The sequence below is a fragment of the Mobula hypostoma genome, chromosome 15, assembly GCF_963921235.1.
Source record: "Mobula hypostoma chromosome 15, sMobHyp1.1, whole genome shotgun sequence".
In the NCBI taxonomy this organism is placed as follows: Eukaryota; Metazoa; Chordata; class Chondrichthyes; order Myliobatiformes; family Myliobatidae; genus Mobula; species Mobula hypostoma.
The window spans coordinates 9,638,809-9,656,151 of NC_086111.1; the positions used below are offsets into that span (position 1 = coordinate 9,638,809).

The window sequence follows — 17,343 nt, forward strand, 5'->3', positions numbered from 1 at the left end:
AGGTGACAGTAACTCAAATAACCAGATGGTGTGCAGAGAACATCTCTGAACGCACAACACATCGAACCTTGAAGTGTATGGGCTACAGCAACAAAAGACCGTGAACAAGAGGTACCGATTAAACTGGCCACTGAATGTATATAACTATGTCTAAAGCCCAACAGGAAAATGCTCCATGTGCGGCCAGAAAAAGAAGTAAATGATAGCATTAAGTCAAAAGGAAAGGCTTAAAGTGTTGACAAAGAAAACAATAAGACTAGGGATGGGGAAAGTAAATCAGAAATCAGCAAAGAATGTCTGAATCATTGACAAGGGGAAGTAGAATACTAAAATAATCTTAAAAAATAAATTCAGTTTGTATAATCTTTTCCTTTTAACTTTCAAAGTTCAGAAATAAGCCAAAAGAAATACTATGCAGAATAAGGAAGTAGCATAGATGTTAAATAGAACATAGAAAACCTACAGCACAATACAGGTCCTTCGGCCACAAAGTTGTGCCGAACATGGCCTTACCTTAGAAATTACTAGGCTTACCTATAGCCCTCTATTTTTCTAAGCTCCTTGTACCGATCCAAAAGCCTCTTAAAAGACCCTATTGTATTCGCCTCCACCACCATTGCTGGCAGCCCATTCCACGCACTCACCACTCTCTGAGTACAAAACTTAGCCCTGACATCTCCTCTGTACCTACTCCCCAGCACCTTAAACCTGTGTCCTCTTGTGGCAACCACTTCAGCCTTGGGAAAAAGCCTCTGACTATCCACACAATCAATGCATCTCATCATCTTATACACCTCTATCAGGTCACCTCTCATCCTCTGTCGCTCCAAGGAGAAAAGGCCAAGTTCACTCAACCTATTCTCATAAGGCATGCTCCCCAACCCAGGCAACATCCTTGTAAATCTCCTCGGCACCCTTTCTATGGCTTCCATATCCTTCCTGTAGTGAGGTGACCAGAACTGAGCACAATCCTCCAAGTGGGGTCTGACCAGGATCCAATATAGCTGCAACATTACCTCTTGGCTTCTAAATTCAATTCCACAATTGATGAAGGCCAAAACACCGTAAGCCTTCTTAACCACAGAGTCAACCTGCGCAGCTGCTTTGAGCGTCCCATGGACTCGGACCCCAAGATCCCTCTGATCCTTCACACTGCCAAGAGTCTTACCATTAATACTATATTCTGCCATCTTATCTGACCTACCAAAATGAACCACTTCACACTTATCTGGGTTGAACTCCATCTGCCACTTCTCAGCCCAGTTTTGCATCCTATCAATGTCCCGCTGTAACCTCTGACAGCCCTCCACACTATCCACAATACCTCCAACCTTTGTGTTATCAGCAAACTTGCTAACCCATCCCTCCACTTCCTCATCCAGGTCATTTATAAAAATCACGAAGAGTAAGGGTACCAGAACAGAACCCAGAGGCACACCACTGGTGACCGACTTCCATGCAGAATATGACCGGTCTACAACCCCTCTTTGCCTTCTGTGGGCAAGCCAGTTCTGGATCCACAAAGCAACTTCCCCTTGGATCCCATGCCTCCTTACTTTCTCAATAAGCCTTGCATGGGGTACCTTATCAAATGCCTTGCTGAAATCCATATACACTGCATCTACTGCTCTTCCTTCATCAATGTGTTTAGTCACATCCTCAAAAAATTCAATCAGACTCATAAGGCAGGACCTGCCCTTGACAAAGCCATGCTGACTATTCCTAATCATATCATACCTCTCCAAATGTTCATAAATCCTGTCTCTCAGGATCTTCTCCATCAACTTACTAACCACTGATAGTATCTCTACTCCCTTCCTTGAATAAAGGAACAACATCTGCAACCCTCCAATCCTCCAGAACCTCTCCCGTCCCCACTGATGATGCAAAGATCATTGCCAGAGGCTCAGCAATCTCCTCCCTAGCCTCCCACAGTAGCCTGGGGTACATCTCATCCGGTCCCAGCGACTAATCCAACTTGATGCTTTCCAAAATCTCCAGCACATCCTCTTTCTTAATATCGACATGCTCAAGCTTTTCAGTCTGCTGCAAGTCATCACTACAATCACCAAGATCCTTTTCCATAGTGAATACTGAAGTAAAGTATTCATTAAGTACCTCTGCTATTTCCTCCGGTTCCATACACACTTTCCCACTGTCACACTTGATAGGTCCTATTCTTTCACGTCTTATGTCTCCCATACACTACATAATGGACTGGTTGGGCCTAGGAGTACATTCAGCCAAAGACTCATTCCACCGAGCGTCATAGGAAGTCATTCCTGCCTGTGGCCATCAAACTTTACAACCCCTCCCTTGGAGGGTCAGACACCCTGAGCCAATAGGCTGGTCCTGGACTTATTTCCTGGCATAATTTACATATTACTATTTAATTATGTATGATTTTATTACTATTTAATTATTTGTGGTGCAACTGTAACAAAAACCAATTTCCCTCGGGATCAATAAAGTGACTATTATCCTCTTGCTCTTCACGTATTTGTAGAATGCCTTGGGGTTTTCCTTAATCCTGCCCACCAAGGCCTTCTCATGGCCCCTTCTGGCTCTCCTTATTTCCTTCTTAAGCTCCTTCCTATTAGCCTCATAATCTTCCAGATCTCTAACATTGCCTAGCTCTCTGAACCTTTTGCAAGCTTTTCTTTTCTTCTTGACTAGACTTATTACAGCCTTTGTACACCTCGGTTCCTGTACCCTACCATAACTTCCCTGTCTCATTGGAACGTACCTATGCAGAACGCCACTCAAATATCCCCTGAACATTTGCCACATTTCTTCTATACTTTTCCCTGAGAACATCTGTTTCCAATTTAAGTTTCCAATTTCCTACATGATAGCCTCATAATCCCCCTTACTCCAATTAAACGCTTTTAAATAATCATTTTTTATACCTCAAAAAATTTTAAATGCCTTGAACAACAGCTCTGGAGTGAATAAGGCATTGAAATTAATTACCATTCATGAAAATTGTAGTACTGGAGATATAAATTGCATTGAACAGTGATACATCATCCTTGCATGGCAAAGTTTTGAAAAGTGGTGGCTCAGGAGATTGCAAGAACAATGGATGTCACCTTCCAGAAGACCATATTGTTCCCATAGAATGTTCCCACAGTTCAGAAAGTAGTCCCATAACTGCCAAAGAAATGTGAGAAGCAGCAGCTACGGACCAGCCCACTTAAGGTCAATTAGTACAGAATATGCTGATTCAAATTTCAAGTTTATTTATCATGTGAACATTGAAACATACAGTGAAATGCGTAGTTTATATTAATAACCAATTTGCTGGGGTAGTATGTTTATTCCGATTTAAATTTATAAGGAAGTGATTTCTTCAAATGCCAGGTGAATTCCTCCTCTCCAGAAGGCACTTCAAGATTGAGGTACCATGGTAGCATAGCAGTTAGTGCTATTATAGTGTGGGGCATTGGAGTTCAGAGTTCAATTCTACCATCTGTAGCAAGTTTGTACGCCCTTCCTATGTGTGCGTGGGTTTCCTCTGAGTGCTCTAATTTCTTCCCACAGTCTAAAGACGTAGGTTAATTGGTCTTTATAACTTGTCCTGTGAGTAGGCTGGGGTTAAATAGGTGGGTTGCTGGGTGGCATTCCATGCCGTATCTCTAAATAAATAAATGCCATGAGGACAACACTTCTCAAAAAAAAATCACATCCAAGTTCCCCATCAATTGGAGGAATGTCCAAACCCTCATCCATCCACTTAAAGGGGTCAGGGTAAAGGAAATGACCAAGGACGGTACCAGGATCTTGTCCCAGATATAATTAAACCCAGAGCCATACGAAACCACTGAGAAACTCAGCCTGTAACACTAGATTTTTGGGCACCAAAGTAACATAGTGGTTAGCATGACACTACTACAGCTCAGGGCTTTGGTGTTCAGAGTTCAATTCCGATGCCATCTGCAGGTTCTCCCCATGGAATGTGTGTGTTTTCCCCAGGCACTGCTGTTTCGTCCCATATTCCAAAGATGTACTGATTGGGAGGTTTATTGGTCACTGTAAATTGTCCCATGATGTGGTTAGGGTTAAATCGGGGGTTGCTGGGTTCAAAGGGCCAGAAGAGCTTATTCCACGCTGTAGATCCAAATAAATAAATAAATAATGTTGGCTATTGCCAATATTGAGTGTTGACGTGAAGGACCCCCATTCTCCCACCAGCTCTTCTGACAATTAAGGATCTCCTTTTCAGGAGATGCCTCCCCACCACCACAGTACTGCCCCCACTCCTCCACACCAGAACATGGTGGTATTCCTCACTATCACACTGAAGTACAGTATAGATTAAATGCTCAACTCCGGTAGCGGAAATTAAGTTACTGACTTCATACTAACTGGTAAATAACTTAATTTTAAATCTTGTGGAGTCTGGTTCAATCCTCAGTCTGTGCCTCTTTTCTCTCAGATTATCAGGGAACCCACCTTTCTATGATGAAAATGATGATGAGGATTATGAAAACCACGACAAAAACCTATTCCGAAAAATTCTGGCTGGAGACTATGAATTTGATTCCCCATATTGGGATGACATTTCAGATGCAGGTGAGCATTAAGTCTGTGCTAGGGAATTCAGGTTCTGGCCCTGAGCCTGCTCCACCAGTTTAGGTAAATTATATCTGATCAAGATATAAGGTTGTTACAGCTAGTGGGGTGGGTGGTAATGGGGACAAGCTCCCACTGCCCATTAAATGCTCCCAATAGCATGCACCTCAAAGAGCCTCTGACAACCAAATCCAGTTCCTAGTGGAACCATTTGTAATGACAGGAGAAGGGGCAGAAGTGGGTTACTGGTGCATTAAAACCAGTCACTTCTGGTAGATGCGGCTTGTCAGCTCATCTAGGAGAAGGAAAACTGATCTCAAACCTCCACTGCCTTGTGACTGTACGCTCTCAAGGGGAAGGCTTTGGGAGTAAACTCCGATGGAAAAATCCAGAGCTGGAGTCCTAAGGCAGTTCTTGAGTTCAATGTTGACTGGCAATTCCTGCGACACTGCTGGTACCAAACGGTATCAGTCTCTGCCGTTCCTTTGGGTTCATTGGATCTGTGGAGGAGGGAAGCTTGCTATATGGGCAACAGCTTGCTCTCCATTATCATACTGCCCAGGCTTGCGTATCTAGACAGCTAGGACCGCAATATCCATGGTCAGCTCTGACTAACAGAGGCCCTCATCTGATCAACAATAGGTCATCTCCATTTGCTTACTATTTTCCTTGATTTACATGTGTATTGAAAACGTTCTTGATCCAGGCCCTGATTATTATAACTGTCCCAAGTACTTTGATGGGAGAATTTGTATGTTTGCCATCTATGTCTTCCCAGATACGTTTTTCAACCTCTTGAAAGAATTAGGATCTCCACCATTCTCTAATTTACTTAAGGAATGCTGGTTTCCAAATTCAGATGGCACTTGGTAAAGCAGCCAGGATAATCAGAGATATCTCCTACCCATTCTCTCCTCTTCCTCCCTCCCATCAGGCAGAAGATAGAAAAGTCTGAAAGCACAATTACCAGGTTCAAGGACAGCTTCTATCTCTTTGCTATTATACTATTAAGTGGTTCCCTAGTCCTACAAAATGGAATATTGACCTCACAGTATACCTCATTGTGACCTTCAACTTATTGTCTGCCTGCACAGCACTTTCTCTGGAACTGTATCACTTGTTCTGCACTGTTATTGTTTCATCTTGTACTACCTCAATGCACTGCTGTAATGAATTCATCTGAAAGGATAGCATGCAAAACGAAACTAAGTGGTGAATGCAGGTATGACTGCAATAGATGGGAAGTTTAGATGGGTACAAGAACAAAAGGGATATGGAGGGCTATGGTCCACATTCAGGTCCATAGCACTGGGAGAATAACAGTTTGGCACAGACTAGATGGGCAAAGGACCTGTTACCGTGCTGTAGTGTTCTATGACTTTATGGCTATGACTCTATGACCTTTCTCTGTGTTCTCTCCTTTCCTCTCCTTCCTCTGAATCTCAAAACTTTCCTCAGCTTTGATGAAAGGTCATTGGCCTGAAACATTAAATCTGTTTCTCTTTTCACAGGTGCTGCTCGACCTGCTGAGAAATCCCCAAAACTTTCTGATTTTATTTCAAGCCTTCAAAAATCTGACTTCCTCCAGTTCTAGCCCTTCAGTCAACCTGCATTTTATTCATTACGCCACTGACAGCCAAACTTTCAGCAGCCCAGGCCCTAAGCACTAAAACTTCCTTCTTAAACCTCACTTCCTCCTTTAATAACATCTACCAATCTAAACAAACTTTTGTTAATCAATCCTAATATCTTCTTACGTGGCTTAAGGTTGGAAATTGGTGTGGTAGTAGTACCCTTTGGGTCATCTTTGACTTCATTCATTCTTATCCCCCTTGGTTATGCCATTGGGGAGCAATGTTTAATAGTTGAGACACAATAGACCACAGGTGCGAGAAAATGGAGCAACAGACAATCTGCTCTAAGGAATTCAGTGGGTCAAGCAGCTTCTATAGGGGAAAAGGGTGGCAGTCAATATTTCAGGTCAAAACCCTGACTCGGGAATGAGAGTGGACCATCAGAATAGTGGTTAGCACAACAATTTACAGCAGCCTGCATTAAGATCAGGGATCGATTCTCATCATTGTCTGTAAGGTGTTTGTATGTTCCTCCAATGACTGTATGGGTTTCCTCTCGGTCTTCCAGTTTCCTCCTACATTCTAAAGACATATGTTTAGGGTTAGTGAGTTGTGGGCACTATCTGCCTGTCATCTTACACCGTTCCTCAGTCTACAAATCGCCTTGGAATCATTGCTTGCCACACCCCTTCTCTCTTAAACTGGCCATCTCACCTCTCCACTCTCAGTATTAATGCAAAGTTTCAACCTGAAAGAGCAACAATTCCTTTCCTGTCAGAGAAGTTGCTTGACCTGCTGAGTTCTTCCAATAGATTGTTGTTCCATGATTAACAGTTAATTGACATAAAAGAGCAAACAACAAATAATTTGATCATGGTGCATGAATGTAATTCAATGCCCTTTTGAGACATTTTTCTTGTTCTTATGATACTTGATTTGTTAACAAATATGTATAATTAAATTCAAAAATACGAGTTTGAAGAACATATTTTTGAAGCATATATATAAGGGTGACAACTTCTATTGAAAAAAGCATAATTTTTAATAGGAATAAAATTATTGCCAAATCCTGGCAAAATATGGCAACAAACTGTAAGGATTTATCACAGATGTAAGCTTGGTTAATATAAAGATATTTTTATTCCTAACCAGCAAAAGATCTGGTGAGCCGTTTAATGGAGGTCGATCAGGATTCCAGAATAACAGCTCAAGAAGCCATTAATCATGAATGGTGAGTGTGAAGTGAGAATGTTCAAGGCCTTTCAGAATATTCTGGTTTACATTTAAGAACCCTGATTATACTTGCTTTCTCAGGATTTCAGGAAACGCTGCTTCAGACAAGAACATAAAAGACGGTGTCTGTGCTCAAATTGAAAAGAACTTTGCCAAAGCGAAATGGAAGGTACTTGAAGTAAATACCACTTTTACTGGCTTTAATTATTTGTTGCATGAACTCCAATGATATCATTGTGAGTGTGGTCGTAATTACACATTTCTCCATTTTATTTATTCATTTGCCTCAATTACCTGGAAGAGCAGGAACCCCAAGAAAACCAATATTCGAAACTTAACAAAGCAATACATTCACAGTATGGGTAGTCAAGTTCAGTTCTTTTCTATATACGTATAATGTTAAGGGATGCATAATATAATGACTTGATTACCAATTGAAATTTATTACTCAGGGAATCCCACCCTTTGGATGAGACATTGCCTATTACATAGATTCAGATAAATGTTAAAGTAATCACAATAGATGATGAAGAAATTCACATGGCATTCAAGCCTACATTCTTCCTTTAAATAATTCCATCAGAAAAATATTTTGGCAGAAAGAAAAGTAATAACTCAAACAACAGCAAAAACTTGAAGTGAACAATGATAATAAATTACCGGGGTACAAGCTGCTGAATAGTTCATGTACATAAGTGAATAATATATATGGATAAAGCACTCCAGCGGTATGATCACATATTGTAATGCAGTACAAATTAAGTGTTCACTAATCCCAACATGGGGGATCTCACTGAAACCTAACAAATAATGAAAGGCCTAGAACAGAGTGAATGTGGAGAGGATGTTTCCTATAATGGGGGAGTCTAAGATCAGAGGGCACAGCCCCAGAATACAAGTTTGTCCCTTTAAAACACAGATGAGGAGGAATTTCTTTAGCCAGACGTTAGTGAATCAGGAATTCATTGCCAACGACAGCTCTGGAGGCCAAGTCAAAGGTTACAGGGAAAACACAGGGGAATAGGGTTGAGAGAGAAAATAAATCAGCCATGATGGAATGGCAGAGCAACTCAATGGGCCAATTGCCATAACTCAACTCCTATATCTTATGGTCTTAAAAGCTCAGTAACTTTTGTCACATTGTTCCTTTAAGAAGTTATTGGCAGAGGGGCTACCATTTTTAAGTAACGGTCTAGAAACCAGGCAGGTTTACACTTGACACCATCTTGCACTGGAGTATCAGTTTGGACTGCACAGTGTTATCTGGATCCACGATCTATAGCACCACCCAGCTATACTGAAAATGTTGTATTAATCATCAGCAAAAGCATTTATGAATATTTGCATCACATCTGTTGCATGTCTGAAAGGTCATAAACTGTGTTAATGAATATTAGATTGATATGTTCAATAAATGGAGAGCCTATATATTCAAGAGGATAGAGTCTAGAGGTGTGTTGTCATGGCAACAATAAGTTGGTCAAAGGGGAACAGTACACACACCTTATTTTTTAAATTGGGGAAAGGTTGCAGGATGCTGTTGTGCAGAGGGAGATGGGAGTAGAGGCTACCTCATTAAGTACACAGGCCACTTTATTAAGTACATCTGCTTGTTAATGCAAATATCTAATCACCCAATCATGTTGCAGTAACTCAAAGCATAAAAGCATGCAGACATGGTCAAGAGGTTCAGTTGTTGTTCAGACAAAATATCAGAATGGGGAAGATATGTGATCTAAGTGATTGCTGATTCAGGCGGGGGAAGTTTGAATATCTCAGAAGCTGCTGATCTCCTGGGATTTTCACACACAACAGAATGGTGCACAAAACAAAAACATCCAGTGAGTAGAAGTTCTGTGGCAAAAACATCTTGTTAATGAGAGAGGTCAGAGGAAAACAGCCAGACTGGTTCAAGCTACAGAAAGGTGACAGTAACCCAAATAACCACAAATCTTAACAGTATCTGTGAATGCATAATACATCGAACCTTGAAGTGGATAGTCTACAGCAGCAGAAGACCACACCAGATTCCACTCCTGTACGGTAAATGTATATTGAAAGTATATTTAAGACACAATTAGATTCTTGCATACAGGGGGATAAAGGGTTATGGGGAAAAGGCACATAGATGTAGCTGAGTCCATGGCCTGATTAGCCATGATCCTGTTGAATAGCGGAGCAAACACAATGGGCCAGATGGCTACTCCTGCTTCTATTTTTTATGCTCGCGTGTATGTCAATGATGCTGAGTTTAAAAACTTGACTCCAAGTTCTTAAGAGTGAACATGACAATAGCCCATCCTGGTACAACTGTGTAGATGCCATAGCCCAAAAAAAAGCACCCCAGAGCCTCTAATTCCTCACAAAGCCAAATGATTCAACATTTCACCTTTCACCCTTATTGTTTTTATAGATGTACCATAGAAAGCATCCAACCTGGATACATCTCAGCTTGGTACAGCAACTGCTCTGCTTGAGAGCAAGAAACTATTGAGGCTTGTGGATGTAGCTCAGCACAGCACAAAAAACCAGTTTTCCCTCTAACAACACTGTCTACACTTCTCAATACTCAGTAAAACAACCAATATCATCACCTTCTTAAACCTCATCACCCCTACTGGAGTATAGGGTGCCGAGAGTATAGCTTGCCAGAGTCCTATATCCTGGGCCAGACTTTCACGTTGTCTCCAGGTGTGTAGCCCATCTTCTTGGTGTATCCTTCCTCTCCCAGGGATAAGGTCTTTAGAGCTTCTGTTGGTATTTCTGTAGCTCTGGAGTTTTACAGGAGGGGTTGCTATCTCCATGCCCAACCCTCCTCCTTTCACAGCCAGGGACTGGACCATCCTGTGCTACCCCAGTAAAGCTACTTTACTGTGCTACCCCAGTAAAGCAGCGAACATAATTCAGCCAAAAACCCTTCTTACCCTGGAATATTCCCTCTTCTACCCCCTCCCCCACATTCTATCAGGCAGGAAATACAAAAGCCTGAAGGCATGTAGCAACACACTCTATCCCACTATTATGACTATTGAACAGACGTCCTGCATGATAAAATGGAGTCTTGGTCTCACAATCTAGATCGTCATGGTCTTGCACCTTGTTGCTTGCCTGTACTGCACTTTTCCTGTTCTGTAACACCTTATTCTGTATTTTCTTAATTGCTTTCCCCTTGTACTATCCCAATGTCCTGATGTGATCAGTACATGTGATAACAAATAATAAACCAATTTATCTGCATAAATGGATCATCCGTCAATGCAACAACATTTATTCCTGCCAGAAAGCAGAATATACACAGAGGCCTCTTTATTAGGTACAGGATTGGAGACCATAAGACACAGGAGCAGAATTAAGCCACTCAGCCCATCGTGTTTGCTCCACTATTCTATCACAGTTGATTTATTATCAGTCTCAACCCCAATGCCCTGTCATCTTCCTGTAACCTTTGACATACAGACTAACTAAGAATCTCTCAACATCTGTTTTAAATATACTCAATGACTTGGCCTCCACAGTCATCCATTGCAATGAATTCTACAGATTCACCGCCCTCTGACTTAAGAAATTCTTTTTCATCTCTGTTCTAAATGGATGTCCCTCTATTCTGAGGCTGTGCCCTCTGGTCCTAGACTCCTCCAGTATAGGAAACATCCACTCCACATCCACTCTGTCTAAACCTTTCAATATTTCATAAGTTTCAATAAGATCCTCTCTCATTTTTCTAAACTCCAACATGTACAGGCCCAGAGCCATCATACATTCCTTATACCTTAAAGTTTAAGTGGTCCCCAACCACCGGGCCGCAAAGCATGTGCTACCGGACCACGAGGAAACGATATGAAACTATATGAGTCAGCTGCACCTTTCCTCATTCCCTGTCATGCACTTCTGAACTTGTACACCCCGCCACCCCCCCCCCCGGGCCAGTCCGCAATAATATTGTCAATATTAAACCAGTCCACGGTGCAAAAACGGTTGGGGACCCCTGCTTTCCTGGAATCATTCTCATGAACCTTCTGGACCTTCTCCACTGCCAGCACATCTTTTCTTACATAAGGGGTCCAAAACTGCTTCCAATACTCCAAGGGCAATCTAACCAATGCCTTATAAAGCCTCTTGAAATGAATGCTAACATTGTATTTACCTTCCTTACGATACCACTGACCTAACCTTTAGGTAATCCTGCACAAGCATTCCCAAATCCCTTTATACCTCTGGTTTTTGAACTTCCTCCTCATTTAGAAAATAACCTATGCTTTTATTCCTTCTACCAAGTTCATCACCATACGTTTCCCTACACTATATTCCATCTGCCACGTCTTTGCCCATTCTCCCAATCTGTCTAAGACCTTCTACAGACTCCCTGCTTCTACAACATACCTGTCCGTCCACCTGTCTTTGTCTTGTCTGCAAACTTGGCCACAAAGCCATCAATTCTGTCATCCAAATTGTTGACATATAACATGAAAAGGACTGTACCCAATACCAATCTCCGCAGAACATCACTTGTCACTGGCAGCCAACCAGAATTGCTCCCCTTTATTCTGACTCTTTACCTACTGCCAGTCAGCCAATCTCCTATCCATGATAATATCTTTCCTGTAATACCATAACGTAGTACCTTGTTAAGCAGTCTCATGTGTGGCTCTTTGTCAAAGGCCTTCTGAGAATCCAGGTACACAACATCCACTGACTCTCCTTTGTCTATCCTGCCTGTTACTTCCTCAAAGAATTGTAACCTTAGCCAGCTCCATCATGGGCACTAACCTCCCCAGCACCCAGGACACCCCAAAAAGGGGGCATCCATCATTATGGATCTTCATCACCCAGGACATGCCCTCTTCTCATTGCTACCATCAAGGAGGTGATACAGGACCCTGAAGAGAAACACTTAACATTTCAGCCAAAACTTCTTCCCCTCCACTATCAGACTTCTAAATGAACAATGCCAAAGGACATGCTTTTAAGATTAGAGGAAGCAAGTTTAAAGGCAACATGAGGGGGAAGTTTTTTTACACAAAGAATGTAAAGAGCCTATAATGTGTTATCAGGGGTAGTAGTGAAGCTATTTGGTAGAGTTTGAGGCTTTCAGATACACAAGAACACAAACACAAGATATAGGAGCAGGAGTAGGCCATCCGGCCCATCGGGCCTGCCTTGCCATTCAATAAGATCATGGCTGATCTGTTCGTAAACTCAGCTCCATCTACCTGCCTTTTCCCCATAACCCTTAATTCCCCTACTATGAAAAAACCCATCTAACTGTTTCTTAAATAGAGGTTTGTATTTAGTGAAGAAGCCTCAACTGCTTCCCTGTGCAGAGAATTCCACAGATTCACCACTCTCTGGGAAAAACAGTTTCTCCTCATCTCCGTCTTAAATCTTCTCCCCGAATCTTGAGGCAATGCCTCTAGTTCTAGTCCCACCTTCCAATGGAAACAACTTTCCTACTTCTATCTTATCTATCCCTTTCAAAATTTTGTATGTTTCTATAAGATCCCCTCTCATTCTTCTGAACTGCAGAGTATAGTCCCAGGTGACTTAATCTCTCCTCATAGGTTAACCCCTTCATCCCTGGAATCATCCTCTGCACGGCCTCCAAAGCCAGTATATCCTTCCTCAAGTATGGAGACCAGAACTGCACACAGTACTCCAGGTGCGGCCTCACCAGTACCTGTATAGTTGCAGCATGACCTCCCTGCTCTTGAATTCAATCCCTCTGGCAATGAAGGCCAACATTCCGTTTGCCTTCATAATAACCTGTTGTACCTGCAAGCCAACTTTTGCGATTCATGCATAAGCAATCCCAAGACCCTCTGCACAACAGCATGTTGCAATCTTTCACAATTTAAATAATAATCGGCTCTTCTATTATTCTTCCAAAGTGGATGATCTCACATTTACCAATGTTGTATTCCATTTGCCAGACCTTGGCCCACTCACTTAACCTATCCATATCCCTCTGCAGACTATCCACATCCCCTGTACAATTTGCTTTTCCACTCAGTTTACTGTCATCAGCAAATTTTGCTACACTACACTCAGTCCCCTCTTCCAAATAATCCATGTAAATGGTAAACAGCTGCGGGCCCAGCACCAACCCCTTTGGCACCCCACTCACCATAGACTGCCAACCTTAGAAACACCCATTTATACCAACTCTCTGCCTTCTATCGGTTAACCAATCAATTATCCATGCCAATACACTTCCTCCGACTCCATGCATCCATATCTTATTTATAAGTCTCTTGTGTGGCATATTATCGAACGCCTTCTGGAAATCCAAGTATACAACATCCACCTGTTCCCCTCTATCCACTGCACTCATTATGTCCTCAAAGAACTCCAGTAAGTTTGTCAAACAAGACCTGCCCTTTCTGAATCCGTGCTGCGTCTGTGTAAAGGAACCACTCCTTTCTAAATGTTTCATTATTTCTTTATAAATGACAGCTTCAAGGATTTTCCCGACTACAGATGTTAAGTTAACTGGCCTATAGTTGCCCATCTTTTGCCTGCATTCCTTTTAAAAAAGTGGCATGACATTTGTTGTCTTCCAGTCCGCCGGGACCTGCCCAGAGTCTAGAGAGTTTTGATAAATGATTACCAATGCGTCTACTATAACCTCCGCCAATTCCTTCAGCACCCTGGGATGCATCCCATCAGGACCAGCAGACTTATCTACCTTCAGGGCCTCTAGTTTACTCATCACTATCTCCTTAATAACAGTGATTTTATCGACTCATCAATATGAAAAGAACAGAGAGCTACAGATGATACAGAGAAAAAGGGCATTTTGTATAAATTGGCATCAAAATTGATACAACTTTTGGGCCAAATGACCTGCCCAATTCTGTACTTTTTAATGTAAGAGTTCAGCAGTTCATCTTTTAGCATGTGGAGGTCTGTTTGAGAGCTTATTAACAGTGAAATGGAAGCTGCCGTTGAGTCAGGGTATGTGATCACAGGTATTCCTGCCCAAGTGAAGAAGAGAGAATGAGCAGGAAGGGTGGGGTCCTTGATAACGTTGGCTGCTTTCTTGAGGCAGCGGGAAGTGTAGACAGAGTCAATGAAGAGGAGGCTGGTAAGTATGAATAATTGAGTGGTATTCACAACTCTCTGCAATAATGATTGTCCAGTGTTTAAATGCAGCCACTAAAATGAAAATTGGTTACAAGCCAATATCTTAGCTAAGTACTTCTGTACTCCATCTCCTCCCCATTCTCCCACCCACCATTCCACTCATCCATTGCTCATCACACCAACTCCCTAGATTAATCTCCGCTACCCTTTAATACTTCTGACATGCAGAAAGCGGTGAGAGTAACGACAATCATGAAACGCCTTCGGGCACCTGAACAGAGCGAGACGGCAAATGCCTCACCAGCCTCAGCGTCCGCTCCTCAAGGGGAGCCTGAGAACAAGGCCGCCAGTAGCGCTCCTGCCCCGGACAGTCTGACAGACAACTCTGCAAAGATCGGCGTAACAGCTACAGCCTCCCCCAGGTGTAACGGAGAAGCAGCCAGCCCTCACAAACCCGCCGCTGAAGCTTGGGAGGAACAAAATGGCTGAGACCTACTGGCCTGCACAGAGAACTTGTGTAAAATAAAGAGTAGTTCAAAATTTTTAAAGATTATTAAAATGGCAGGCATGATCCAAACCGATCATATACATTAATAAAAAAAAATTAAAAGTGTTATTCGGATGCGACAATTGCCGTGGTAAAATCCAGCAAGGCATGTGTTAATAGGTTTGTGAAATTCTGAAGCAATAATTGGCATCCGTGGGTACTATTTTTGCAAAAATGGAAAAAGCAGGAGAAAGAACTATGGCCAAACCTTGTATGTGCCACTCATCGTGTTTGCCACACGGACTATTTATTGTGTTAGAAAAAAGTACTTGCATAACAACTTTTACTTTGAAACCACATGCTACATATTGGCTTCTTGCAACACATCAGATCCCACTTCAGTGCAGTCTGCAGTCACACCTTGCTTGAGCTGTTTAGTATCTGGCTGCTTTAAGTAGACTCGCCATCCATATTTTTTTTTAGGTTGTGTTCTTGTTTGGGAAATTTGCCTTCTGCCTCCTGTACTAAAAAAGACAGGTGCAGTGCCTGTGATTTCCCACCGAGGAATTGCATAAGCGACTTTGCCCTCAGTTTCCTGATATCCATAGTTAGCTGGTAATGCACCCAACCAAAACCATGAAGGCCTCCTAAACATAACAACATTGATAAGTGACCTGTAGAAAAGAAATGTACATTGGTCTCCTATCAGAATCACCAACCAAAGGCAATCAGGTTGACACCTTTGGCAAGACAGCAAGATTTCAGCTGACTTTAAGTTCTACAGTTTTATTAAAATGCAGCTCCTTGTTACAATATGCACCATTATTCCCAGCAGAATTTGTACAGCCAACAAGTGAAGTATGAGAGAGTTTATTATTGGTTTTAAACTCATCTGCTTTCCCAATAAAAACAAAAGCATGTTTTTTTGTTGTTTGAAATATTATCCATTGCTTCTTTCACTGTATCATTTTGCGAAATGCTCAGTACCAAAACTAGGTAGACCCCAACTGTCTCCCAGCTTTGTCTACCACGATCATGAGTGACATAGAGTTTATAGCATTAGACATAGAACCTAATATTGTGTTACTACTATTTCAAGACACCAGTACATGATATCATGTTACCACATCCCAACTGTCCTTGAATTTATGCCCTGCAATGCAGATTACAAAGGCAATAGTTTGGCAGATGTTCTATGATTTAAATTATATTTATTTTGAAAGCTTTGGGATGGTGTAGGTAGACAGAGGCAGGAAGGGCATTCAGTGCTTTCTAGTGTTAACTCTATATGCTGGCAATAGTAGAGCATTATTTTTAGCAATGCAGTTCTTTTGTGTAAAAATCCATAGATGGCTTGCTTGGAGTACCTTAAAAACTGCTGGCACAGACTGAAGGCACACAGATTAGAAACTGCTCAAAATTATTTCCAAACCAGTAAACTGCAGAACAATGGGAAAACAAGCATTTAAATAATTTTAAAAAACTAAATTTGTAAGAATGTGTATGTATTTGGAAATATATTTGTTAAGAGATTAAAAATATCAGTGGCAAATATGTGCAGATTCTTCTGTGTTGCAGAGAAGTCAAAGCACACAGAGCAAGTCTGTTGCATGCGAGCCAATTTGTAACATGTACAAGTAGTTGCATGCTTATATTTTGTCACACAAATACAGTGGGGTTAACATGGTGTAATTTATTGTGCTGTAACATGTAAAATAATTCAGGTCAATTTTAAAAGATGGTTTAAAATTTGCTGAAGAACTTAAGCCTGTAATTTGAACAACTGCTGTTTGAAGAAAAGGTATTTTGGCTCTTAAAAAATAAACAAAAGAAAATTTTTGATGTGTATTATTTCTTCACTTGAGACAAATGTTAGATTCCCACAAAATTTCATTCTTTCTCCTTCCCTGCTGCCTCTTGCTCTGATGCTACATTTACCTTGAACTAAGAAGAACCTGTTCAGAGTTTGATCCTCATTCTCAACTGGGAATACAAGAGGCCAAGGGAAGTGTAAACATGGGCTTGAGTAGTTGAACTGTCACATTCAGTATGTCTGCCACTTCCCACTCCCTTGACAATGCTGTTGCAAAATAAATTTCAGGCACACAAAATCTAATGTGCAAAGAGAAATCAAATCCTTATTATTAACACTCTCCTCTGTGGAGATATCCAAGAACTTAAACACTACAAATCAGAATCAGGTTTATTATCACTGGCATGTGACGTGGAATTTGTTAACTTAGCAGCAGCAGTTCAATGCAATATACAATACAAATGATTTTGAAGATAGCAGTCTTAGAAAACTTTAAGAGTCTGTTCTATTTTGGATGGAATAACTTCATTTATGATAAGGTGTGAAAAAGAATTGTAGAATTAACACACTTGACCTATTGT

The 17,343-nt window shown here is 41.5% G+C and overlaps 1 protein-coding gene across 2 annotated transcripts in view; it reads left to right on the forward strand.

Annotated features, from left to right (window-relative positions):
- Positions 1-16,786, forward strand: part of camkva (CaM kinase-like vesicle-associated a) — a 231,384-nt gene extending 214,598 nt beyond the window's left edge. Inside the window, exons 8-11 of one of the 2 annotated variants that reach the window (XM_063067719.1) lie at positions 4,439-4,575; positions 7,302-7,380; positions 7,464-7,560; positions 14,691-16,786. In XM_063067719.1, the coding sequence (XP_062923789.1) occupies positions 4,439-4,575; positions 7,302-7,380; positions 7,464-7,560; positions 14,691-14,951 (574 nt within the window). In that variant the 3' untranslated portion in view covers positions 14,952-16,786. The remainder of the gene's footprint in view (positions 1-4,438; positions 4,576-7,301; positions 7,381-7,463; positions 7,561-14,690) is intronic. The other variant, XM_063067720.1, reaches the window with a different exon arrangement.
- The last annotated feature ends 557 nt before the right edge of the window (positions 16,787-17,343 follow it).